The sequence below is a fragment of the Nycticebus coucang genome, chromosome 14 (assembly GCF_027406575.1).
Source record: "Nycticebus coucang isolate mNycCou1 chromosome 14, mNycCou1.pri, whole genome shotgun sequence".
In the NCBI taxonomy this organism is placed as follows: Eukaryota; Metazoa; Chordata; class Mammalia; order Primates; family Lorisidae; genus Nycticebus; species Nycticebus coucang.
In genome coordinates this window covers 46036669-46059055 of record NC_069793.1, presented here as the reverse complement: position 1 = coordinate 46059055, position 22387 = coordinate 46036669, and the positions used below count along the sequence as shown (strand labels likewise).

The window sequence follows — 22387 nt, the reverse complement described above, 5'->3', positions numbered from 1 at the left end:
TTTAACATTCAGCTGAACAGTTTAAAACTGTGCTGTAGCCTTCCCTTCCTGCTTGAACAGAGCCTCAAGGTCAGACAGAGCAAAAGCTTATGGTGGTCTTCTGATATTTTTCCTGAGCATGCCGAAACTGCACACAATGCTGGGTGTGTCCATAGATAGGAGATGCTGATAGCTTCGAGGAGGATGTGGTGATGGAAAGAAGCTATCTAGGAGTTTGAATCAACTGACTATTAGATATACAGATAGACACATAACATATATCAAAAGAAGATTTCTTTTGTTTTAAAGTTGGTAATGAATAATTTAATAGTTTAAAAACTTTTGTAAGCAATTATCCATATTTCTTTGTTAATATGCTTCACTTTGAACTCTTCATAAATCTGTATTTGACTCTAAGGCAATTAATTATCTATCCAGAAAACCAATTTAACTAAAGAAGTTACAGTGAATCTTTTTCTAACATGAAATTATTTTTCCTAGTGGATCTTTTGACATACGTAGTGTGGAAGATAAGTGGTTTACCTGCAACTCGTGTAATTGGAAGTGGTTGTAATCTAGATTCTGCCCGTTTCCGTTACCTAATTGGAGAAAAGTTGGGTGTTCATCCAACAAGCTGCCATGGTTGGATTATTGGAGAACATGGTGATTCTAGTGGTAAATATAAACCTATTATTATATGTAACTACCCTTCTTGTCCCTAATAATAATTTAAATTCTATTTTTCTGATATTAACAGTCATATAACTTTGATTATATTGTTATTTTGCTCGTATATCTTTTTCTGTTCCTTTATTTTCAATCTTTTACGTCATTGATTTAGCAACCTCTCATAAGATATTCCACAAAACATATAGCTATTTAAAAAGTCATTCTGGGGCGGCGCCTGTGGCTCAGCGAGTAGGGTACTGTCCCCATATACTGAGGGTGGCAGGTTCGAACCTGGTCCGGACCAAACTGCAACAATAACAAGCAAAGAAAAAAAGTCCTTCTCAGTGTTTCTCTTATCTAGAGCATTTTTTCATTTATGATTTTTAATAGCTTTATTAAGATATAATTTACATGCCCTAAAATTCAACCATGTATTATTGACTGATTTTTAATACATTCACAGTTGTAGAACCACAGTGTAATTATATTTTTCATAAACTCTAAATGAAACCCCCATGCCTCTACCTACCCTAGCCCTAGGAAACCACTAATCTACTTTCTGACTCTATAGATTTGCTTCTGCTAAAATTTTCATATAAATGAAATTATATAATGTGATTTTACCTATTAAGGCCATACCAACCTCTTTCTTTTCTGTATTTGAATACTTAATCTCTGCTATGTAGTTAGAACTTTATACTTTTTTTTTTTATACTTTATACTTTTTTTTACAGTTATCATTCCTCCTTTAGCTGGTCAGGCCCGGGTTCGAACCTGCCACCCTTGGTATATGGGGCCGGCACCCTACCCACTGAGCCACAGGCACCACCCAGAACTTTATACTTCTTATAATGTTCCTTAATTGTATCATATGTGTAAACCTTCTTTCCATAATACTAGTAAACCCACTGAGAATAAAAACCATTTATTCATTTTTAAATCATTCATTCATTTAAAATGTTTTATGTGCACTTTTCCTTTCTTTATACTTCAAGGGCCATGGTATAGTAAATACTTGATTTGGAAAAATACTTTTTTGACCAGTGCCTTAATTTGACCCTATTGACTTGTGTTATTGTCCTAATGCAGCTCTTCTTTTTGAAGGTCCTTAAAAATAATTTTTCCGTGTATATTTTAACTTCTCACATTTAATATTCTATGATTTTACTTTTAGAAAAATGTTCTGATTAGCATTAATTTGAACATAATTTAGTGTTCTATTTAGCATTATTTTTCTTTGTTTCTCTTTTTCTGGTTTCTGTTATATCTTCTTTCTTTAATTTCCTCTACTACTTGAGATGACACTTTTTTTGTAAATGGTTACCTATAGGTTTTTTTTTTTTTTTTTATTGTTGGGGATTCATTGAAGGTACAATAAGCCAGGTTACACTGATTGCAATTGTTAGGTAAAGTCCCTCTTGCAATCATGTCTTGCCCCCATAAAGTGTGACACACACCAAGGCCCCACCCCCCCCTCCGTCCCTCTTTCTGCTTCCCCCCCCATAACCTTAATTGTCATTAATTGTCCTCATATCAAAATTGAGTACATAGGATTCATGCTTCTCCATTCTTGTGATGCTTTACTAAGAATAATGTCTTCCACTTCCATCCAGGGGTTACCTATAGTTTTAACATTCATACTTGATCTTAAGATGATTAGAATATTTACTCTTCTTTGGAATAATATAAATACTTTAGAATGATTTACGTTTGATCACCTTCTTTCTGTCTTATATGTAATTATTAAGTCCTTTTTGGGATCCATCCTATTTTTATCTCCCCTAAAGTAGTGATAATTATTATTGTATGAATAGTCCATACTTGTTTTGATTTATATGCATGTTTGCTAGTTTTTTGCCCATCTTTTTTTTTTTACATCTAACTCCTCTCCCCACATTCAATTTTTTTCTTTTATCTTTTCTTTCTTCCTTTTTTTTTTTTTTTTGATAGAGTCTCATTTTGTCGTCCTCGGTAGAGTGCTGTGGTGTCACAGCTTACAGCAACCTCCAGCTCTTGGGCTTAGGTGATTCTCTTGCCTCAGCCTCCCGAGTAGCTGGCACTACAGGTATCCACCACAATGCCTGGCTATTTTTTTGTTGCAGTTTGGCCGGGGCCGCGTTCGAACTCACCACCCTTGGTATATGGGGCCGGTGCCCTACTCACTGAGGCACAGGTGCTGCCCACATTCAATTTCTTTCTTTTTGAACTATATCTTGTCAGTATTATTTATATGAATGTGTTTTAATCTCACCTCATTCTGGAACAACAGTTTAACTGGATATATGATTTACAGTTTATACACACACACACACACCCCCATCCCACATATATTTTTTAATAGGGTCTTACCAAGTGAGTCAGGCTCGTCTTAAACTCCTGAGCTCAAGCAATCCTTCCACTTCAGCCTCCCTAGTAGCTGGGGTTATAGTCACAAGCCAATGAGCACAGCTAATATTTTATCTTTCTTATCAATCCTTTTCTTTGTGCATTTCATCTGTTGATTAAAAATGCCTCCTATATGTGACTACACAATTATAAATAAATTCTACCTATTTTCTAGCACCCCATAAATTTTATTTCTAACATTTTTCCCTTTTAGCATTTGAAACTTATTTTTATGTTAGTGTATGGTAGTAAACTAACAAAACACTGATGGGCAGCGCCTGTGGCTCAAAGAAGTAGGGCGCTGGCTCCATATATTAGAAGTGGCAGGTTCAAAACAGACCCTAGCCAAAACCTGCAAAAAAAAAAAAAAAAAAAAAAACCAACCAAAAATAAAAAACACTGATCTCAAGCGACTGATGCAATGTTAGGAAGAAGAGTTCATTCTGAGATACATTTTTCTAGTGCCCATATGGAGTGGGGTGAATGTTGCTGGTGTTTCTCTGAAGACTCTGGATCCTAAATTAGGAACCGATTCAGATAAGGAACAGTGGAAAAATATCCACAAACAAGTTGTTTCAAGGTAATAGTACCCATTCAATTTCTTAATGCTTTAATAATGTCTTTTTTTCCCTTTCAATAGATATAAGGTCTTGCTTTGTTGCTGAAGTTTAGTGGTGCAATCTTAGCTCACTGTAACCTCGAACTCCTGGGCTCAAATGATCCTCCCATCTCAGCCTCTAATAGCTAGGATTATAGGCCCATGCCACCATCCCCTGCTAATTTATTTTATTTTTTATATATTTTTTTGAGACAAAGTCTCATTCTGTCACACTGGGTAGAGTGCCCTTGAATCATACTCACAGCAGCCTTAAACTCTTGGGCTCAAGTGATGCTTTTGCCTCAGCCTCCTGAGTAGCCAGGACTACAGGCGCCCACTATCACACCCTGCTAATTTTTCTATTTTTTTAGTGGAGACTGGGTCTCCCTCTTGCTTAGGCTGGTTTCCAATTCCTGAGCTCAAGCAATCCACCTGCCTCGGCCTCCCAGAGTGCTAGGATTACAGGCGTGAGCTACTTTGCCTATCCGAAAAGCACAATTTAAAAAAAGTACCAGGCAACAAATAGTGGTCTGAACTTCATACCATCAAACCAGCAGAGCATGATAGATTTTAACCTGGAACTAAATTTATTGAGTATGGTGAAAGAAAACCCAGTATGGAGTCTCAGTATTTTCTTTAGGAAGTATTGCAAATGTTTGTGTGTAGCTCCTAGGTCCTGTCACTGCATGGGCACACTCTGTTGAAAAGGATGAAGCTCACTTGGGTGGCAGACTACCCTGACACAGGAAAGCTGTTGTCTTTGTTTCTCAGAAGTTTTTAATACAGTTCTTTCACATAACCCTCAGGGTCTGCATGCTTACTCCCAGTCTTGATGCAATGCACAAATCAAAATATATTTTTCATAATATCCAGTGCTGATAACCTAGTTCTATTATGGTTACTAGTCTTCACTTATCTTTCTTTTTTTTTGAGACAGAGTCTTACTATGTCGCCCTTGGTAGAGTGCTGTGGTGTCACAGCTCATAGCAACTTCAAACTCTTGGGCTTAAGCGATTCTCTTGACTCAGCCTTCCAAGTAGTTGGGATTACAGGTACCCGCCACAACCCCTGGCTATTTTTTTATTGCAGTTGTCATTGTTGTTTTGCCGGTCTGGGCTGGGTTTGAACCCTCCAGCCTGGGTGTATGTGGTCACCACCCTATCCACTGAGCTACATGTGCTGCCCAGTCTACACTTATCTTAACTAATTTTTACATCTAGAATACTGTGTTCCTCAAAGGCAAACTCAAGGTCATCTTTCCAGTAACTCCTAGATTTTGGGGAAAAAGCTGCTTTTTTAATCAGTTAAATCACTGTTAATCCTTTACCCATGATACATATTCTTGACCTTGAATTATTATCTTTGTATCATATATTCCTCAGATTTCCTTTGACAAACATATTTTCAATATTTTACACATAGAAAAAGATAAATTAGGCCAGGTGTGGTGGCTCATGCTTGTAATCCTAGCAGTCTGGGAGGCTGAGGCAGGAGGATTGCTTGAGCTTAGGAATGAGTTTGAGACCAGCTGAAGGAAGAGCAAGACCCCATCTCTACTAAATAAATGGAAAAATTATCTAGGCATTGTGGTGGTCATCTGTAGTCCCAGCTACTGGAGAGGCTAAGGCGAGAGGATCACATGAGCCCAGGAATTTAAGGTTGCTATGAGCTAGGCTGATGACATGTCATTCCAGCCTGTAGGAACAGAGTGAGACTCTGTCTCAAAAAAGGAAAAAAAAAAAGGATAGTTACAGCTATATACCTATAGTCCCTAGCATCTATAAGATCCAGTAGGTAACCAGGATCCCTCACAGGTATGCTAGCAATCCTTAACCAATTAGACTGTCTTTATTCCTTCTCTGTTATTTACTATCACTTGTGCTGTATTAAAGGCATTGATAGATACATTTAATTGTGTGTTTTGTATTGCTAAAGCAAGTTTGTTTCCTTTTCTTGGCCAAACCATTTCATAAGGATCACATCAATAGGAAGTTTTAGGTCAATTTATCAAAATATCTTTTCATTTTGGTAGTTATTATTGGTATGTTTCGTTTTTTTGAATTTTCTATTTTTTTTTTTTTTTTGTAGTTTTTGTCCGGGGCTGGGTTTGAACCCGCCACCTCCGGCATATGGGACCAGCGCCCTAATCCTTGAGCCACAGGCGCCGCCCTTGAATTTTCTTAAGGGGATTACAAATGCTTTGTTTCACCAAATAGCTTTGGATGGGAGATTATATTAATGCCAGCAAACAAAATATATGTCAATATTATAGTATCATTTCCTATCCTTTTTTGGGGGAGACAGAGTCTCCCTTTGTCACTCTTGGTAGAGTACTGTGAAACTCTTGGGCTCAAGCGATTCTTTTGCCTCAGCCTCCTAAGTAGCTGGGACTACAGGCACCTACCACAACACATGGCTATTTTTATTTTTATTTTTATTCTATTTATTTTTATTTATTTATTTTGAGACAGAGTCTCATTATGTCACCCTTGGTAGAGTGCCGTGACATCAGAGCTCACAGCAACCTTAAACTCTTGGGCTTAAGTGATTCTCTTGCGCCTATAGTCCCAGGAGCTGGGACTATAGGTGCCTTCCACAACTACAAAATTTTTTTTGTGATTGTTATTTAGCAGGCCCAGGCCGGGTTTGAACCCACCAGCCCCCGTGCATGTGGCCGGCACCCTAACCACTGAACCATGGGTGCTGAGTCAGCCTGGCTATTTTTAGAGATGGGGTCTCACCTTGGTCAGGCTGGTGTTGAACCAGTGAGCTCAGGCAATCCACCCACCTCAGCCTTCCAGAGTGCTAGGATTACAGGCATGAGCCACTGTGCCCGGCACATTTCCTGTCCTTTTCAACAAAAATATACTTACCCTATACATTTTCAGTTACAGGGGTCATTTGAGTCATTCCCTAGTACATTCAGGGATCCAACCAATCTGGAGACAAAACCATACCCCAGCCGCTAAGGAAACTGTTTTGACCAATACTAGTTTCCAGCTGTCTTAAAGCATTCAGTTTAAAATGGCTGGTTAAAGTGCTAGCCTTAAAAATATTTATTCTGTCTGTGCCCTTTACCCTGTCTTTTGCACTATCAGTTTTATTTTCATCAGGATGGTTAGAAGCAACTAAAGGATTATAATTTTAGCCAATTTCTTTTCAATTTTCTTTCTTTTCTCAATCCATTTTGCTAATTTCTGAGGAGATAAATTTGCCATCCAGATCCCCTTGCAGAGCTTTCTCCAACTGATAGACAAGGTGCTATTAATCAATCAATCACTAGGCAGAACTTCACTCCCTGTTCTTTTTTTTTTTTTCTGATTTTTCAAAATTTTTGTTGTTGGGGATTCATTGAGGGTACAATAAGCCAGGTTACACTGATTGCATTTGTTAGGTAAATTCCCTCTTGCAATCATGTCTTGCCCCCAGAAGGTGTGGCACACACCAAGGCCCACCACTCTCCCTCCTTCCCTCTCTCTGCTTTTCCTTCCCCCCCATGACCTTAATTGTCCTCATATCAAAATTGAGTACATAGGATTCATGCTTCTCCATTCTTGTGATGCTTTACTAAGAATAATGTCTTCCACTTCCATCCAGGTTAATATGAAGGATGTAAAGTCTCCATTTTTTTTTAATGGCTGAATAGTATTCCATGGTATACATATACCACAGCTTGTTAAACCATTCCTGGGTTGGTGGGCATTTAGGCTGTTTCCACATTTTGGCGATTGTAAATTGAGCTGCAATAAACAGTCTAGTACAAGTGTCCTTATGATAAAAGGATTTTTTTCCTTTTGGGTAGATGCCCAGTAATGGGATTGCAGGATCAAATGGGAGGTCTAGCTTGAGTGCTTTGAGGTTTCTTCATACTTCCTTCCAGAAAAGTTGTACTAGTTTGCAGTCCCACCAGTAGTGTAAAAGTGTTCCCTTCTCTCCACATCCACGCCAGCATCTGCAGTTTTGAGATTTTGTGATGTGGGCCATTCTCACTGGAGTTAGATGGTATCTCAGGGTGGTTTTGATTTGCATTTCTCTAATAGATAGGGATGATGAACATTTTTTCATATGTTTGTTAGCCATTTGTCTGTCTTCTTTAGAGAAGGTTCTATTCATGTCTCTTGCCCATCGATATATGGGATTGTTGGCTTTTTTCATGTGGATTAATTTGAGTTCTCTATAGATCCTAGTTATCAAGCTTTTGTCTGATTCAAAATATGCAAATATCCTTTCCCATTGTGTAGGTTGTCTATTTGCTTTGGTTGTTGTCTCCTTAGATGTACAGAAGCTTTTCAGTTTAATGAAGTCTCATTTGTTTATTTTTGTTGTTATTGCAATTACCATGACAGTCTTCTTCATGAAGTCTTTCCCCAGGCCAGTATCTTCCAGGGTTTTTCCTATGCTTTCTTTGAGGATTTTTATTGTTTCATGCCTTAAATTTAAGTCCTTTATCCATCTTGAATCAATTTTTGTGAGTGGGGAAAGGTGTGGGGCCAGTTTTAGTCTTTTACATGTGGATATCCAGTTCTCCCAACACCATTTATTGAATAGGGACTCTTTCCCCCAAGGTATGTTCTTATTTGGTTTATCGAAGATTAGGTGGTTGTAAGATGTGAGTTTCATTTCTAGGGTTTCTATTCGATTCCAAGTGTCTATGTCTCTATTTTTGTGCCAGTACCATGCTGGCTTGACCACTATGGCTTTGTAGTACAGACTAAAATCTGGTATGCTGATGCCCCCAGCTTTATTTTTATTACTAAGACTGCCTTAGCTATACGGGTTTTTTTCTGGTTCCATACAAAACGCAGAATCATTTTTTCCAAATCTTGAAAGTACGATGTTGGTATTTTGATAGGAATGGCATTGAATAGGTAGATTGCTTTGGGAAGTATAGACATTTTAACAATGTTGATTCTTCCCATCGATGAGCATGGTATGTTCTTCCATTTGTTAATATCCTCTATTTCCTTTCTGAGGATTTCATAATTTTCTTTGTAGAGGTCCTTCACCTCCTTTGTTAGGTATATTCCTAGGTATTTCATTTTCTTTGAAACTATGGTGAAGGGAGTTGTGTCCTTAATTAGCTTCTCATCTTGACTGTTATTGGTGTATACAAAGGCTACTGACTTGTGGACATTGATTTTATATCCTGAAACATTACTGTATTTTTTGATGACTTCTAGGAGTCTTGTGGTTCAGTCTTTGGGATTCTCTAAGTGTAAGATCATGTCGTCAGCATAGAGGAAGAGTTTGACCTCCTCTGCTCCCATTTGGATTCCCTTTATTTCCTTGTCTTGCCTAATTGTATTGGCTAGAACTTCCAGCAATATGTTGAATAGTAAAGAGCAACCTTGTTTGGTTCCAGTTCTAAGAGGAAAAGCTTTCAGTTTTACTCCATTCAGTAAAATATTAGCTGTGGATTTGTCATAGATAGCTATGACAGTTTTAGAATCAGTTTTAGAAATGTGCCACCTATGCCTATACTCTTCAGTGTTCTAATTAGAAAAGGATGCTGGATTTTATCAAATGCTTTTTCTGCATCTATTGAGAGGATCATATGATCTTTATTTTTGCCTCTGTTAATATGGTGGATAACGTTTATGGGCTTGTGTATGTTAAACCAGCCTTGCATCCCTGGGATGAAACCTACTTGATCATGATGTATGACTTTTTTTGATGATGAGCTGTAATCTATTGGCTAGGATTTTGTTGAGAATTTTTGCATCTATATTCATGAGTGAGATTGGTCTGAAATTCTCCTTTTTGGTTGGTTCTTTTCCTGGTTTTGGTATCAGGGTGATGTTTGCTTCATAGAATGTGTTGGGGAAGATTCCTTCTTCTTCAGTTTTTTGGAATAATTTCTGCAGTACAGGAATAAGCTTTTCCTTGAAGGTTAGATAGAATTCTGGTGTGAAGCCCGTCTGGACCAGGGCATTTTTGGTTGGAAGATTTTTTTATTGTTTCTTTAATCTCAGTGCTTGAAATTGGTCTGTTTAGGAGCTCTATTTCTTCCTGGCTAAGTCTAGGGAGAGGGTGTGATTCCAAATATTGATCCATTTCCTTCACATTGTCAAATTTCTGGGCATAGAGTTTCTGGTAGTATTCAGAGATGATCTCTTGTATCTCTGTGGGATCAGTTGTTATTTCCCCTTTATCATTTCTGATTGAGGTTACTAGAGATTTTGCTTTTCTATTTCTCGTTAGTCTGGCCAGTGGTTTATCTGTTTTATTTATTTTTTCAAAAAACCAACTCCTTGTTTCATTAATTTTCTGAATGATTCTTTTGTTTTCAATTTCATTGATCTCTGATTTGATTTTGGATATTTCTTTTCTTCTACTGAGTTTAGGCTTAGATTGTTCTTCTTTTTCCAAATCCATAAGATGGCTTGTGAGTTTATTGATTCGCTCTCCTTCTGTTTTTCGAATGTAGGCATCTAAAGCGATAAATTTTCCTCTCAAAACTGCTTTTGCAGTATCCCACAAGTTTTGGTAGCTTGTGTCTTCATTGTTGTTATGCTCAAGGAAGTTAATGATTTCCTGTTTTATTTCTTCCTGTACCCATCTGTTATTCAACAGAAGGTTGTTTAATTTCCATGCCTTTGTGCCGGGTCGAACGTTTTTGTTAGAGTTGAGTTCTACATTTAGTGCCTTATGGTCTGAGAAGATACAAGGTAAAATTTCAATTCTTTTTATTCGGTTGATATTCGTTTTGTGTCCCAGCATATGATCAATTTTGGAGAATGTTCCGTGGGGTGATGAGAGGAATGTATATCCTTTATCTTTGGGATGGAATGTTCTATATGTGTCTATCAAGCACAATTGTTCTAGAGTCTCATTTAAGTCCTTATATCTTTAATTTCTGTTTAGAGGATCTCTCCAGCTCTGTAAGAGGAGTGTTAAAGTCCCCTGTTATGATGGTATTATCGGATATCCTATTGCTCAGGCTGAGTAAGGTCTGTTTCAAGAATCTGGGAGCATTTAAATTGGGTGCATAAATATTTAGAATTGAAATGTCTTCTTGTTGTATTTTTCCCTTGAGCAATATAAAGTGACCATCTTTGTCTTTTTTGACTTTAGTTGCTTTAAATCCACATGTATCTGAAAATAAGATTGCAACTCCTCTTTTCTTCTGAATTCCATTTGCCTAAAAAATTGTCTTCTAACCCTTGACTCAGAGTTTTAATTTGTCTTTTGAAGCCAGGTGTGTTTCTTGCAGATAGCAAATGGATGGCTTGTGTTTTTTAATCCAGTCAGCCAATCTATGTCTCTTCAGTGGGGAATTCGAGCCATTAACATTTATTGAGATAATTGATAAGTGTGGTATTATTCTATTCGTCTTATTTGGTGAGAGTCCATTGCTTAGTTTTATCTTTTGCATCAGTGTGGAGGTTAGGTTCTGTCCTTTAATTTCTGAGTTCTTACTTTGCTGCTGATCCATTGTGGTGGTCAGTGTGCAGAACAGGTTGAAGTATTTCCTGTAGAGCTGGTCTTGTTGTGGCGAATTTCCTCAATGTTTGTATATCCGTAAATGATTTGATTTCTCCATCAATTTTAAAGCTTAGCTTAGCAGGGTACAGAATTCTGGGCTGTAAATTGTTCTGTTTAAGTAGATTAAAGGTAGATGACCATTGTCTTCTTGCTTGGAAAGTTTCATTAGAGAAGTCTGCGGTCACTCTGATGGATTTGCCCCGTAGGTCAACTGGCGCTTACTCCTGGCAGCTTGCAGAATCTTTTCTTTTGTCTTGACTTTGGACAGGTTCATCACAATGTGTCTTGGAGAAGCTTGGTTAGAGTTGAGGCGACCTGGGGTCCGATATCCCTCTGAAAGCAGTGTGTCAGAATCTTTGGTGATATTTGGGAAATTTTCTTTTATAATATTCTCTAGTATGGCTTCCATTCCTCTGGGGCATTCTTCTTCCCCTTCTGGGATTCCTATAACTTGTATGTTGGAACACTTCATAAAGTCCCATAATTCTACCAGTGAACGTTCTGCTTTCTCTCTCTTCTTTTCTGCCTCTTTTACTATCTGAGTTATCTCAAGAACTTTGTCCTTAACCTCTGAAATTCTTTCGTCTGCATTGTCTAACCTGTTGCTGATACTTTCCATTGCATCTTTAAGTTCCCTGATTGACTGCTTCAGTTCCTTCAGCTCTGCTATATCCTTTCTATATTCTTCATATCGTTCATCTCTTATTTGATTCTGTTTTTGGATTTCCTTTTGGTTATTTTCCACTTTATTAACAGTTTCCTTCATTGTTTTCGAATCATGTGTATTCTAAATTCCCTTTCTGTCATTCCTAGCATTTCTTTATATGTGGAATCCTCTGCAGTAGCTACCTCATGGTCCCTTGGAGGGGTTGTTCTGGACTGGTTTTTCATGTTGTGTGGAGTTTTCTGCTGATTCTTCCTCATGAGTGATTTCCTTTATCTGTTTTCTTGCCCAATTTTCCTTTCACTTCCTCTTACTCTTTACGTTCCCGTGCCTGTGGACTAAGGTTTTGATGAGTCCTTTTGGTACAGGACCAGAAGGATGAGAAGGCTGAAGAACAAGAAAGGATAAAGGAACAAAGAAAGATCGAAGAGAAAATAGAGAAAGGGGAGGGGGTGGGTAAAAGGGAATATTGACAAGAAGATTGGCACAGAAAGAGGGAGACAGAGCAATATAGGTGTGCAGTAGGGTATTTTGCACAACCTTAAAAAAACCCCAACCCCTGGGGGTGCCCGGTTGGGTGGTTCCCTTGAGGTCAGCAACTCTTTGCTAACCTGATCAGACACAGTACCCCACCTCCACCAAGTAGAGAGGAAAGAGAAAAATGCTATAAATCAAACCAAAACAAGCAAACAGAAAACTTTATGGGGTAAAATTGGGTGAAAAACCAAATAATAGGGGTAGAAACACTAGCAAAAATGAAGTTCTAGTTATTGAAAAAGGCAGCAATGGGAAATTGTATTTAAGCTAGAAAAATGGAGAAAGAAAAGAAAGAAAAAAAAGAAAAGAAAAAATCTCTATGGAAAAAGTTGAAATTAAAACACAAAACAAGAACAACAACATCAAAATAGACAAAAAACAAACAAAAAAACAAAAACAAAGTAGTATGTATATCCTGTTGAATATTGTCTGGCCGACAGGTGGTCTTCTGGGCTATGAGATGTTAATCACAATGCTGATACGACTGGAGGCCTCCGCTGATTTCTCAAACCCCACAGGATAGACACCCTAAATCTCTCTTCAGCCTTCTTAAAAGGCACTTTAAACTTCTGAACTTGCTAAGCAGAAGCTTTCCCAGGAAAGTGCTTGGATCACTGCTGAAGTGGCTATCCACTTACCCAGTGTGCCAAAACTGGTCTCACTCTGCTCCTGAGGGTTAAGGCTGTAAGACAGCTCAGTCCCCGCCCTTAGGCTGCTCAGTCACTAGGTTACTAGTTCCCTCCCTATCCTTGCTCTGCCACCCTGAGGGCAGAGCTTGCCGGGACAGTTCTCTCACAATGGCTCCCTGAGGCCCACAGCCAAACACTATCAGCTCCGTCTGGCTCAGCAGCTCAGTCTGGGGCCCTAGACAACGCCAAAAATTCTCCGCTGTCCGCTCTCCCCAAGGCAGTTCAACTGAGTGCCAAGTCCAAAAACACCAAAACAGTTCACAGGTAAGGCCTTTCTGGTTTGCATTCTCGCTGCTACTGTACTTATAGCTGCTGGTGGGATTAGACTGATCGAACACACGCGACCACTTGCCAGTTTTCCACTGTTTTTGTCCTCATCTTGGGGTCTAGAAGTCTCTTGCTGACTCTCTGTATCCTCAAAGGGATGATTATAGGAAGATCCCACCAGCCAGAGATGCCTGGAATCTTATCTCCCCAGACTCACAGTGCCCAAATGCAGGGAAGCTGTTAGTCGGCTGCCATCTTGCTCTCAATCGCCTCCCTTTTTTTTTTTAGTTACCCCACAGATTCTTGGTAACCATGTTGAATTGAGGTCTAAAAGTACTTTTGCCACCAATCTGCATGGTCTCCAGTAACAGCTCTGGTTTTGGACTGACAGTCAAATCACAGTCCATGCCCAACTTCTCTGTGCTATGGTGATCCATATATACATGTCAGCCTTACCTTTTACAACTGAGTGTATGTGTGCAGTCTGGGGGCTTTAAAATTGTGTCTGGATAGTTGTAAGACCTCCTGATGTGAATGATAATGCTATACATTCTGTGTTTCCAGTTCTGTTTATTTCCTTCCTTCTTTCCTTTCCTTCCTTCCTTTCTTTTTTAGAGGCAGGGTCTCACTCTGTTGCCCAGGCTGGAGTGCAGTGGCACAATCATAGCTCCTTGTAGTTTCAATCCTACTTTAGCCTGTAGGTAGGACTATAGGGATACACCACCATGCCCAGCTAATTTTTTTTTTTTTTTTTTAGACAGAGCCCTGGCTAGAGTATAATGATGTCATCACAGCTCACTGCAATTGGGCTCAAGCAATCCTAATGTTTTCTGGTTTTTGTAGAGATGGTGTCTCATTCTTGCTCAGGCTGTTCTCCAACTCCTGGCTTCAAACAAGCCCACCTCAGCCTCCTAGAGTGCTAGGATTATAAATGTGAGCCACTGTGCCCAGCCAAATTTTTTCTTTTCTTTTTATTTTTTTTTTGAGACAGAGTCTCAAGCTGTTGCCCTGGGTAGAGTGCTGTGGCATCACAGCTCACAGAAACTTCAGACTCTTGGGCTTAAACAATTCTTTTGCCTCAGCCTCTCAAGTAGCTGGGACTACAGGCGTCTGCCACAGTGCTCGGCTATTTTTTTTGTTGCAGTTGTCAGTGTTGTTTTAGCTGGCCTGGTGTTGGGTTCAAACCCGCCAGCCCCAGTGTATGTGGCAGGTGCCCTACCCATTGAGCTATGGGCGTCGCCCTCTTTTTTTAGTTTTTATAGAGATAGCATCTCACTGTGTTAACCAGGCTGGTCTTCAACTCCTGGCATCAAAAAATCCTCCTCACCCTCCCAAAGTGCTAGGATTATAGGTGTGAGCCACTGCATGTGGCTCCTGTATCCTTTTACTAAATAAACTTAGTGGGAAATTAAAATCTCTTTGTCAGTCAGGCACAGTGGCTCACATATGTAATCCTAGTACTCTGGGAGGCTGAGGCAGGTGGATTGTCTGAACCTCAGGAGTTTGAGACCAGCCTGAGCAAGAGTGAGAGCCCATCTCTACTAAAAAGAGAAAACACTACCTGGGAGTCATGGCAGGCACCCACAGTCCCAACTACTCAGGAGGCTAAGGCAAGAGGATTGCTCAAGCCCAGGAGCTTGACGTTATTGTGAGTTCTGATGATAACATGGCACTCTACCCAGGGCATCAAGAGTATGACTCTGCCTCAAAAACAAACAAACAAAAACCCAAAACAAACAAACATTTTCTTTGTCCTGTCAGTTTGACTGTCAAGCCAAACTTGAGACCTCTATTGGTGGTGATACAAATATTTAATACATAGTAGAAAATAAGAAAATTGAGAAGAGCAGAAAGAAAGCTCACCTGTTTTTACCTTAATTGCTTTTGAAAAATTAAAAAAAAAGAAGGTTCATCTGTAAATCTGCCACTCACTGTTATTCAGAAATAAACACTGTTAATAACTTGGTAGATTGATACAGTTCTAAAGCTTGTATAAAATTTTATGTTTCAGACTGGGGTGTGGTAGCTCATGCTTGTGATCCCAGCACTTTTGAGAAGCTAGGGCTGGAGGGGCTCTCATGGCCAGGTGTTCAAGACTGGCATGGGCAACATAGTGAGACCTCTTTTCTTTTCTTTTTTTTTTTTTCAAATTGGAACCAGTCACTGTTTATTAACTGACCAGATTACAAAAACAATCAGGGCAGATACCTGAAAGGAAAAAAACATACCCATTATACAGACCCCATAACACCCCATGATTAATATAAATCAGTTACAAGAAAATAGCATTGAGTTTTTAAGGATACCCAATTTCAATTTTTAAATAGCCCAAGTGTATGTGTATATGTATACATGTAGGCTTTTCTAGAATGTCTTCAAAGAAGTAACCCACTATAATGTTTGATTCTCCCCCTCCCCATGAAAAAAATTAAAATTTAACCAGTCTCATCTATATTTACTAAGTATTTAAGATTGTCACTTTTACTTGGGAATCAAGAGAACTCTCAGAATGTTCTCACCTTAGTTCATTCTTCTAATAAGCCTATTGATTTGATCTTCAGCATCTCCACCTTCTACAAAGTGGGTTGTTTTTTTCTTCATTCCCCCCCCCATGGAGATGATAACTTAAAGGGCCACAAGAAGTTATTTGCTTCTTTGAAGCGTTTTCCAATGGTATAGATCTCGTGAATCAGATCATCCATGCAGATGATGCCATATTTACCTAAACATTTTAAAGTTACTTCAGATAATTAAAATTGAAAAAAGTTTTAAAATTATTACATTTTAAGGCATGTAACAATTATAAATTGTGAGACAAAAGCAATTGAAGAGTAAAGAGGCCAGGTGCAGTGGCTTACACCTGCAATCCTAGCACTTTGGTAGGCTAAGGCAGATGGATTGCTTGAGCTCAGGAATGTGAGACCAGCCTCAAAAGGAAGACACTGTCTCTACTAAAAAGTAGCCAGGTGGCTCAGCACCTGTAGCTCAGTGGCTAGGGCACCAGCCACATACAACAGAGCTGGTGGGTTCAAATACAGCCCAGGCCTGCCAAAAAACAACTACAACCAAAAAATAGCTGGGAATTATGGCAGGTGCCAGACTCCCAAGTCCCAGCTACTTGGGAGTCTGAGGAAAGAGAATCACTTAAGCCCAAGAATTTGAGGTTGCTTAAGTGAGCTGTGCCGCCACGGCACTTTACCGAGGGCGACATACTGACTCTTATCTCAAAAAAAAAAAAAAAACTAGCCAGGTGTAGTAGTGGGTACCTGTAGTCCCAGCTACTCAGGAGGCTAAGGCAAAAAGATTGCTTGAACTCAAGAGTTAGAGGTTGCTGTGAAATATGACAATCACCACAGATCTCTAGCCTGGAGGACAGAATGAAACTGTCTTTAAAAAAAAAAAAGGAGTAAACAAAGAGGGACACATAAGACACCTTATGTTTTCTTTTGGCTTACTCAAGGGTTATAGGGAGTATGTGAAGCAGGACCACAAGGTGCCACAAAATTACCACCTTGATATAAATATGCATGGTTTTCCTCCACCATGCAGACCTACCAAGAGATCGCACAATCAAACTGTTATCAGTTAGTGCAATTCATTTCTTATTGATTTTGCCATAACCACGCTTGTGGATTAGCTCATTTACTGACTTCAGATTTGGGTACCTCCATGCAATATATGGTTCTACAATCCTCAGCATGTTAATGGAAGCCTTGTTGAGCTTAACAAAAGTTCCATTGAAGATCTGGTGAAGGCGAAGAAGCTGCAACACTTTTCGGACTTTTGGACTCACACCATTGATACCTCTGATCCTGATGACAAATGCCAATTTTGGTTCTGCAGGTACATAGAAGTTGCCAGCTTTTCTTGCCATCCTAGCCATCTGAATCTCAGTTCTGTATATCTGCCTATATTCTTTATGATAATGCTTAGCTTTTTCATAGATAAGCTTCCTCCTTGCCTTTCGAAGCATCTTTTGGGCACACTTCTTTCTCAGATGCTTGATCTTCAGCTCTGTGAAGTTCTTTCGCTTTTTCTTAAGGGTTTCTGGCATAGCAGGAACCTTCTTTTTCTTCTCTTCAACACCCTCCATGGTTCCAGCTGGAAAAAGAGCTGAGACCCCTTTTCTAAAAGAAAAAGAAAAAACATTATCCAGGTATGGTGGTACATGCTTGTAGTCACCCCTATGGAAGACTGGGGATGCTGAGGTGGGAAGATCACTGGAGCCTCAAACTGATAGCAATGAGCTATGAGTCCCACCCCTACACTATAGCCTGGGAGACAGAGTAAGTCCCTATCAAATTAAAAAAAATTATATTTTTTGCAAGCCAGAAATAAGAAATGCCTAGCATTTAGGACTGTTCTTGTTTCTTTGAAAATATATCATGGCCATTTTTCCATATCCATTATTGATTTAATCCTAAATTTTTAGGAAAAATAGTTTTACATGGCTTAAAACTATATAAAGTTACATTTCCATTTTGGTAACAATTTTAAATGGTTAGAGAGATTTATATGGTAACTTTCTTTCTCTTTTTTTCTTTACTGCGGGGATATGCTAATGTATATATGGCAACGGGGATATGCTAATGTATATATGGCAACTTACAAGTAATCAGTTTCTATGTTTGGATATTTGAGCAACAACACAAAAATATTTCATGTTGAGTGGCACATATGTCCTAGTCTTCTGTCTTTATGATAATAGAAAGGGTGCATTAATTCTTACTTAAAGTGAAATTTTATGAAAATAGTTTAGAAACTTTTCTAGAAGAAAACTCTAATAAGTTTTAATAGTGCAGCACTGGCATGCAGATTGTTTCAAAATGAATGTTTGAAGAATATTATGTTTTCTCTGAGTTGACTTCTCATGAATTTTATTTTCTAACTTTATATAACTGTAGTGCCTATGAGATTATCAAACTGAAGGGGTATACCTCTTGGGCTATTGGACTATCTGTCATGGATCTGACAGGATCAATTTTGAAAAATCTTAGAAAAGTGCATCCAGTGTCCACTATGGTTAAGGTAGGCTTAAATTAAATCTCTATTATTCTTTCCATTAGTATTTACTGAGTTCCTACCCTGTGCCAGGCAGTGTACAGATATTGAAGGTGATATAATGGTGGACAAAAAAGACAGAGCCATAGAGTTTAATGAAAGAAATGGACTTCATAAAACAATTACAAAAGTAAATACATGATAAATTGTGACAAATGGTGTGATAAAAAACTACAAAGTGCTAAGAATATACAACAGGAGAATTTACTCTGGGGAAGGAGCATGGAAGGACTTCCTAAGGAAGAAAAATGTGGCCTAACCCAAATAATGAGTAGGAATTAATTTTGAAGGCTGGACTAATATTCCAAGCAGAGGGAACACATGTGCAGAGGATTCAGGCAGATGTGAGTTAACACTTGAGGATCTGAAAAAAATTTCAGTTACTAAAATTTAGAGAGGAAAGGGAAGAGTACACTGTGAGGCTGGAGAAGTAGGCAGGGTCAGTCCACCAAACCTCATAAAAAGGGTGTGTGGGACCTCATCTTAAGAGCAGTGGAAAGCAAGAGATGAGGCATTTTTATGTTAAAAAGATTTCTGTGGCAGTGATGGAGAGAACACATTTGAAGGGGACAAGAGTAAATGTAGGGAAGCTTGTTAAGAGGCTTTGCAGTAGCTTAGAATAGAGAGGATGATAGTAGTAAAGGTGAGGGAAAAGGGACAAATTTGAGATACATTGTATTTAAGAGGTAAAATTAATAAGACTTGGAAATGGAGTGAGTGGGATGCGAGAGACAGGTCATTCTTAGGTGGCAATCTCATTCACTAAGGAAAGGAATACTAAAGAGAAGCAAGCAGGTTGAAGGTCATGTTGCAGTTTTGGACAAATTGAATTTGAGGGGCCTTCAAGATAGCAGAAATAGGTAGATAAGTCCAAGCTTCTGAAATTCATAAAAGAGTTTTGCGTTGGGGTGCATGTGTATTTAATGTGTAGCCCAAGGCAACCCTTCTTCCAATGAGTGGCAGAAAACAAAAAAGGCTGGACACTCTTGGAGGTAGCAGTGTTAGCCTAGAACGGAGGGACAACTTTCTGTTAGGTGGTGACAGAGAGGATGAGTACTGACACATATATAGATTAGTAAGTTTGGCATTGGAAGCATCTGATGCCTTCTATCTTTTTAATGAAAGGAGAGAAAATCGTCCACTGAGAGGGAAGGCATAAGAAAGTCAGAGATTTGAGAAGAGTTTAAATAGTCTTTGTAGATAATGGGAAAGTAGATCTGATTTTTTTAAAAGGCAGAATTACATCAGGGTGGATGTTTATTTGAGGTTGGTAACCATTAATTTGTAATGTAAGCTGAAGATCAACTTTGTTGAATAGTTTTATCCAGTGACCTAAGTGCAGGAATGGAGAAAGCAGATAGCAGAATTCATTCAGGTTTAGGTTTTACTGGCAGAGTGTAAAAGGAAAAGAGAGAGAGACAGAGATATTGGGGAATGGGAAGGAAGAAAGAGTTTGTGAGAGAGGTACACGCAGCTTTGGTTTGTACACATGTCGAAAATGAGTTGAATCTTCTCCTAAAAGGTCACAGACAAATAGAAGACTTTGCTCTTGAATGTGATCACATATATTATATATGATCATTATACATATATGTGTATATGTGTATACATATATGTGTATAATATACGTTATATATACATATATGAATAAATATTTTAAAAATAATAAAGAATGTAAGAAATATTTATAAAAACTAAAACATTAAATGGGCAAAGGGGTTTAGGATATGGCAAAAGAGTTACAGAATGATAGATCGTGGAATCTAAATTGGGTATGGAGGGACCCCATAACAAGGTCCACAGTGGGATAATTGAAGTGGGAGGAGAAGGTCCTATGAGCTAAGGAAGTCAAGAAACTGGAAAGAAAGAAAACTGGTTGTTGGGCAGTGCCTGTGGCTCAGTCGGTAAGGCACTGGCCCCATATACCGAGGGTGGCGGGTTCAAACCCAGCCCCGGCCAAACTGCAACCAAAAAAATAGCCGGGCGTTGTGGCGGGCGCCTGTAGTCCCAGCTACTCGGGAGGCTGAGGCAAGGGAATCGCTGAAGCCCAGGAGTTGGAGGTTGCTGTGAGCTGTGTGAGGCCACGGCACTCTACCGAGGGCCATAAAGTGAGACTCTGTCTCTACAAAAAAAAAAAAAAAAAAAAAAGAAAGAAAATTGGTTGTTATCCACATGAACAATGAAGTCAGCAAGGATAATGGCAGAAATCGGGATATATAGGGATGACTGCAAGGCATGTGTCAACATCTTGTGTGAGTGAGGTGGAGTAACTAGGTACTGGGAGGTTAGTAGATAGTCATTAGAAAGGGGAGAAGAGCTGAATGAATATAATGAGCCTCAAAAACAGAGGGATAATATTTTTTGTTTTTACAAGAGTAGGGATTTAATAATTTGGAAGGGGCAATGAGGAGTACACAGGGGATACTGCCCACCCTTCTGAGGATGCAGAGGATGTGGAAAATAAGCAGCTACTCCTCTAGGACTCCCAGTCACCAAACAGGCTTTTTGATCTCATAGTCCTTTAACGGTACTGTGGCATCATGAAGGACTGCATGGTATCCTTTCCCTTGGACAGAATGATGACTTGGTAAGGGGTAAAGTTGATTGTACCTTTCTTGGTCCGTTTTTTCCTTGAGACAGAGTCTTGTTCTGTTGCCCAGGCACATCAGAGAATGGTGGCATCATCATAGATTATTGCAACCTCAAACTTCAGGGCTCAAGCAGTCCTCCCATCTCAGCCTCCTGAGTATCTGGGACTACAGACGTGTACCATCATGTCTAGCTGATTTTTTTCCTTTTTTTTTTTTTTTTTTTTTTTTTGAGACAGAGCCTCAAGCCGCCGCCCTTGGGTAGAGTGCCGTGGCATCACAGCTCATAGCAACCTCAACTCCTGGGCTTGAGTGATTCTCTTGCCTCAGCCTCCCAAGTAGCTGGGACTACAGGCGCCCGCCACACCCCCGGCCATTTTTTGGTTGTAGTTGTCATTATTGTTTAGCAGGCCCAGGCTGGATTCAAATCTGCCAGCTCTGGTGTATGTGGCTGGCACCTTGAGCTACAAGTGCTGAGCCTAAGTTTTTTACTTTTTGTAGAAGCAGGGCTTTGCTCTTGCTCAGGCTGGTCTAGAACTATTGGCCTAACCAGCCTTGGCTTCCTAGAGTGTTAGGATTACAGGCGTGAGCCACCACACTTGTTCACTTGTTCCCTTTCTTGGTCCTTTTAAAGGCCTCTGGCATGTTCTCCTTATCACTAAATATAAGTTCTACAATATCACAGGGCATAAAGAAGCTCTCACTTTCGCTACAATTACTCTGCTACCTTCCACGTGAATCTTGTTGACCACCATAGGCTCTCTTGTGTATGTATACTCAGTCTGGCACACTCTTACACAGCTGCTGCTTTTCCAGATCAGGTTACCGAACAATAATCTCATTTTATCTTTCAGGGCTTATATGGAATAAAAGAAGAAATCTTTCTCAGTGTCCCTTGTGTCTTGGGTCGGAATGGTGTCTCAGATGTTGTGAAAGTTAACTTGAATTCCGAGGAAGAGGCCCTTTTCATGAAGAGTGCAAATACACTTTGGGATATCCAAAAGGACCTAGTAATTTAAAGCCTTTTAGTGTTTCACCGTTTTACAGAACAGAAGATAGGAGACTGTGTATTTTACATCATTAAAGTATTTTTATCTGATCTGTAAAAAATAAAATTAGAGACCTATGGCATAAATCCAGTCTCTTAAGATTAGAAAGAAGAAATGGTTAAAGAGATTTCTCCTCTTTATGAATCTTTTATAACTCTATTCACATGATATCAAACCTGTACAAGTATAAGCTATACTTGTGAGGTAGGTCATTTATGTAAGAGTTGCCTTCAGGTGAAATAGAATATGTATAATAACTTATTATAATATGGAATTTATAATTCCTTTTACAAAACAAACCCTTTTCTAGTATTGAAATTTCTTCCTTTCTTTTTTTTTAAGAGATAGGGTCTTGGAGCGCAGCAGCTCATCATAGCTACTACAGCCTTGTACTCAGGAGTTTGAACCATCCTCCT

The 22387-nt window shown here is 39.1% G+C and overlaps 1 protein-coding gene and 1 pseudogene across 2 annotated transcripts in view; one reads left to right on the top strand and one right to left on the bottom strand.

Annotated features, from left to right (window-relative positions):
• LOC128564988 (L-lactate dehydrogenase C chain) overlaps positions 1-22030 on the top strand; it is a 38798-nt gene extending 16768 nt beyond the window's left edge. Inside the window, exons 4-7 of the mRNA XM_053561145.1 lie at positions 481-654; positions 3496-3613; positions 18178-18301; positions 21777-22030. Coding sequence (XP_053417120.1) covers positions 481-654; positions 3496-3613; positions 18178-18301; positions 21777-21941 — 581 coding nt within the window. The 3' untranslated portion in view covers positions 21942-22030. The remainder of the gene's footprint in view (positions 1-480; positions 655-3495; positions 3614-18177; positions 18302-21776) is intronic.
• On the bottom strand, positions 15733-17381 carry LOC128564989 (60S ribosomal protein L7-like; annotated as a pseudogene). The gene is made up of 2 exons (XR_008374190.1): positions 16829-17381; positions 15733-15995 (listed from the first exon to the last, which is right to left on the bottom strand). The product of XR_008374190.1 is annotated as a 60S ribosomal protein L7-like (transcript).
• Positions 22031-22387: the final 357 nt, after the last annotated feature.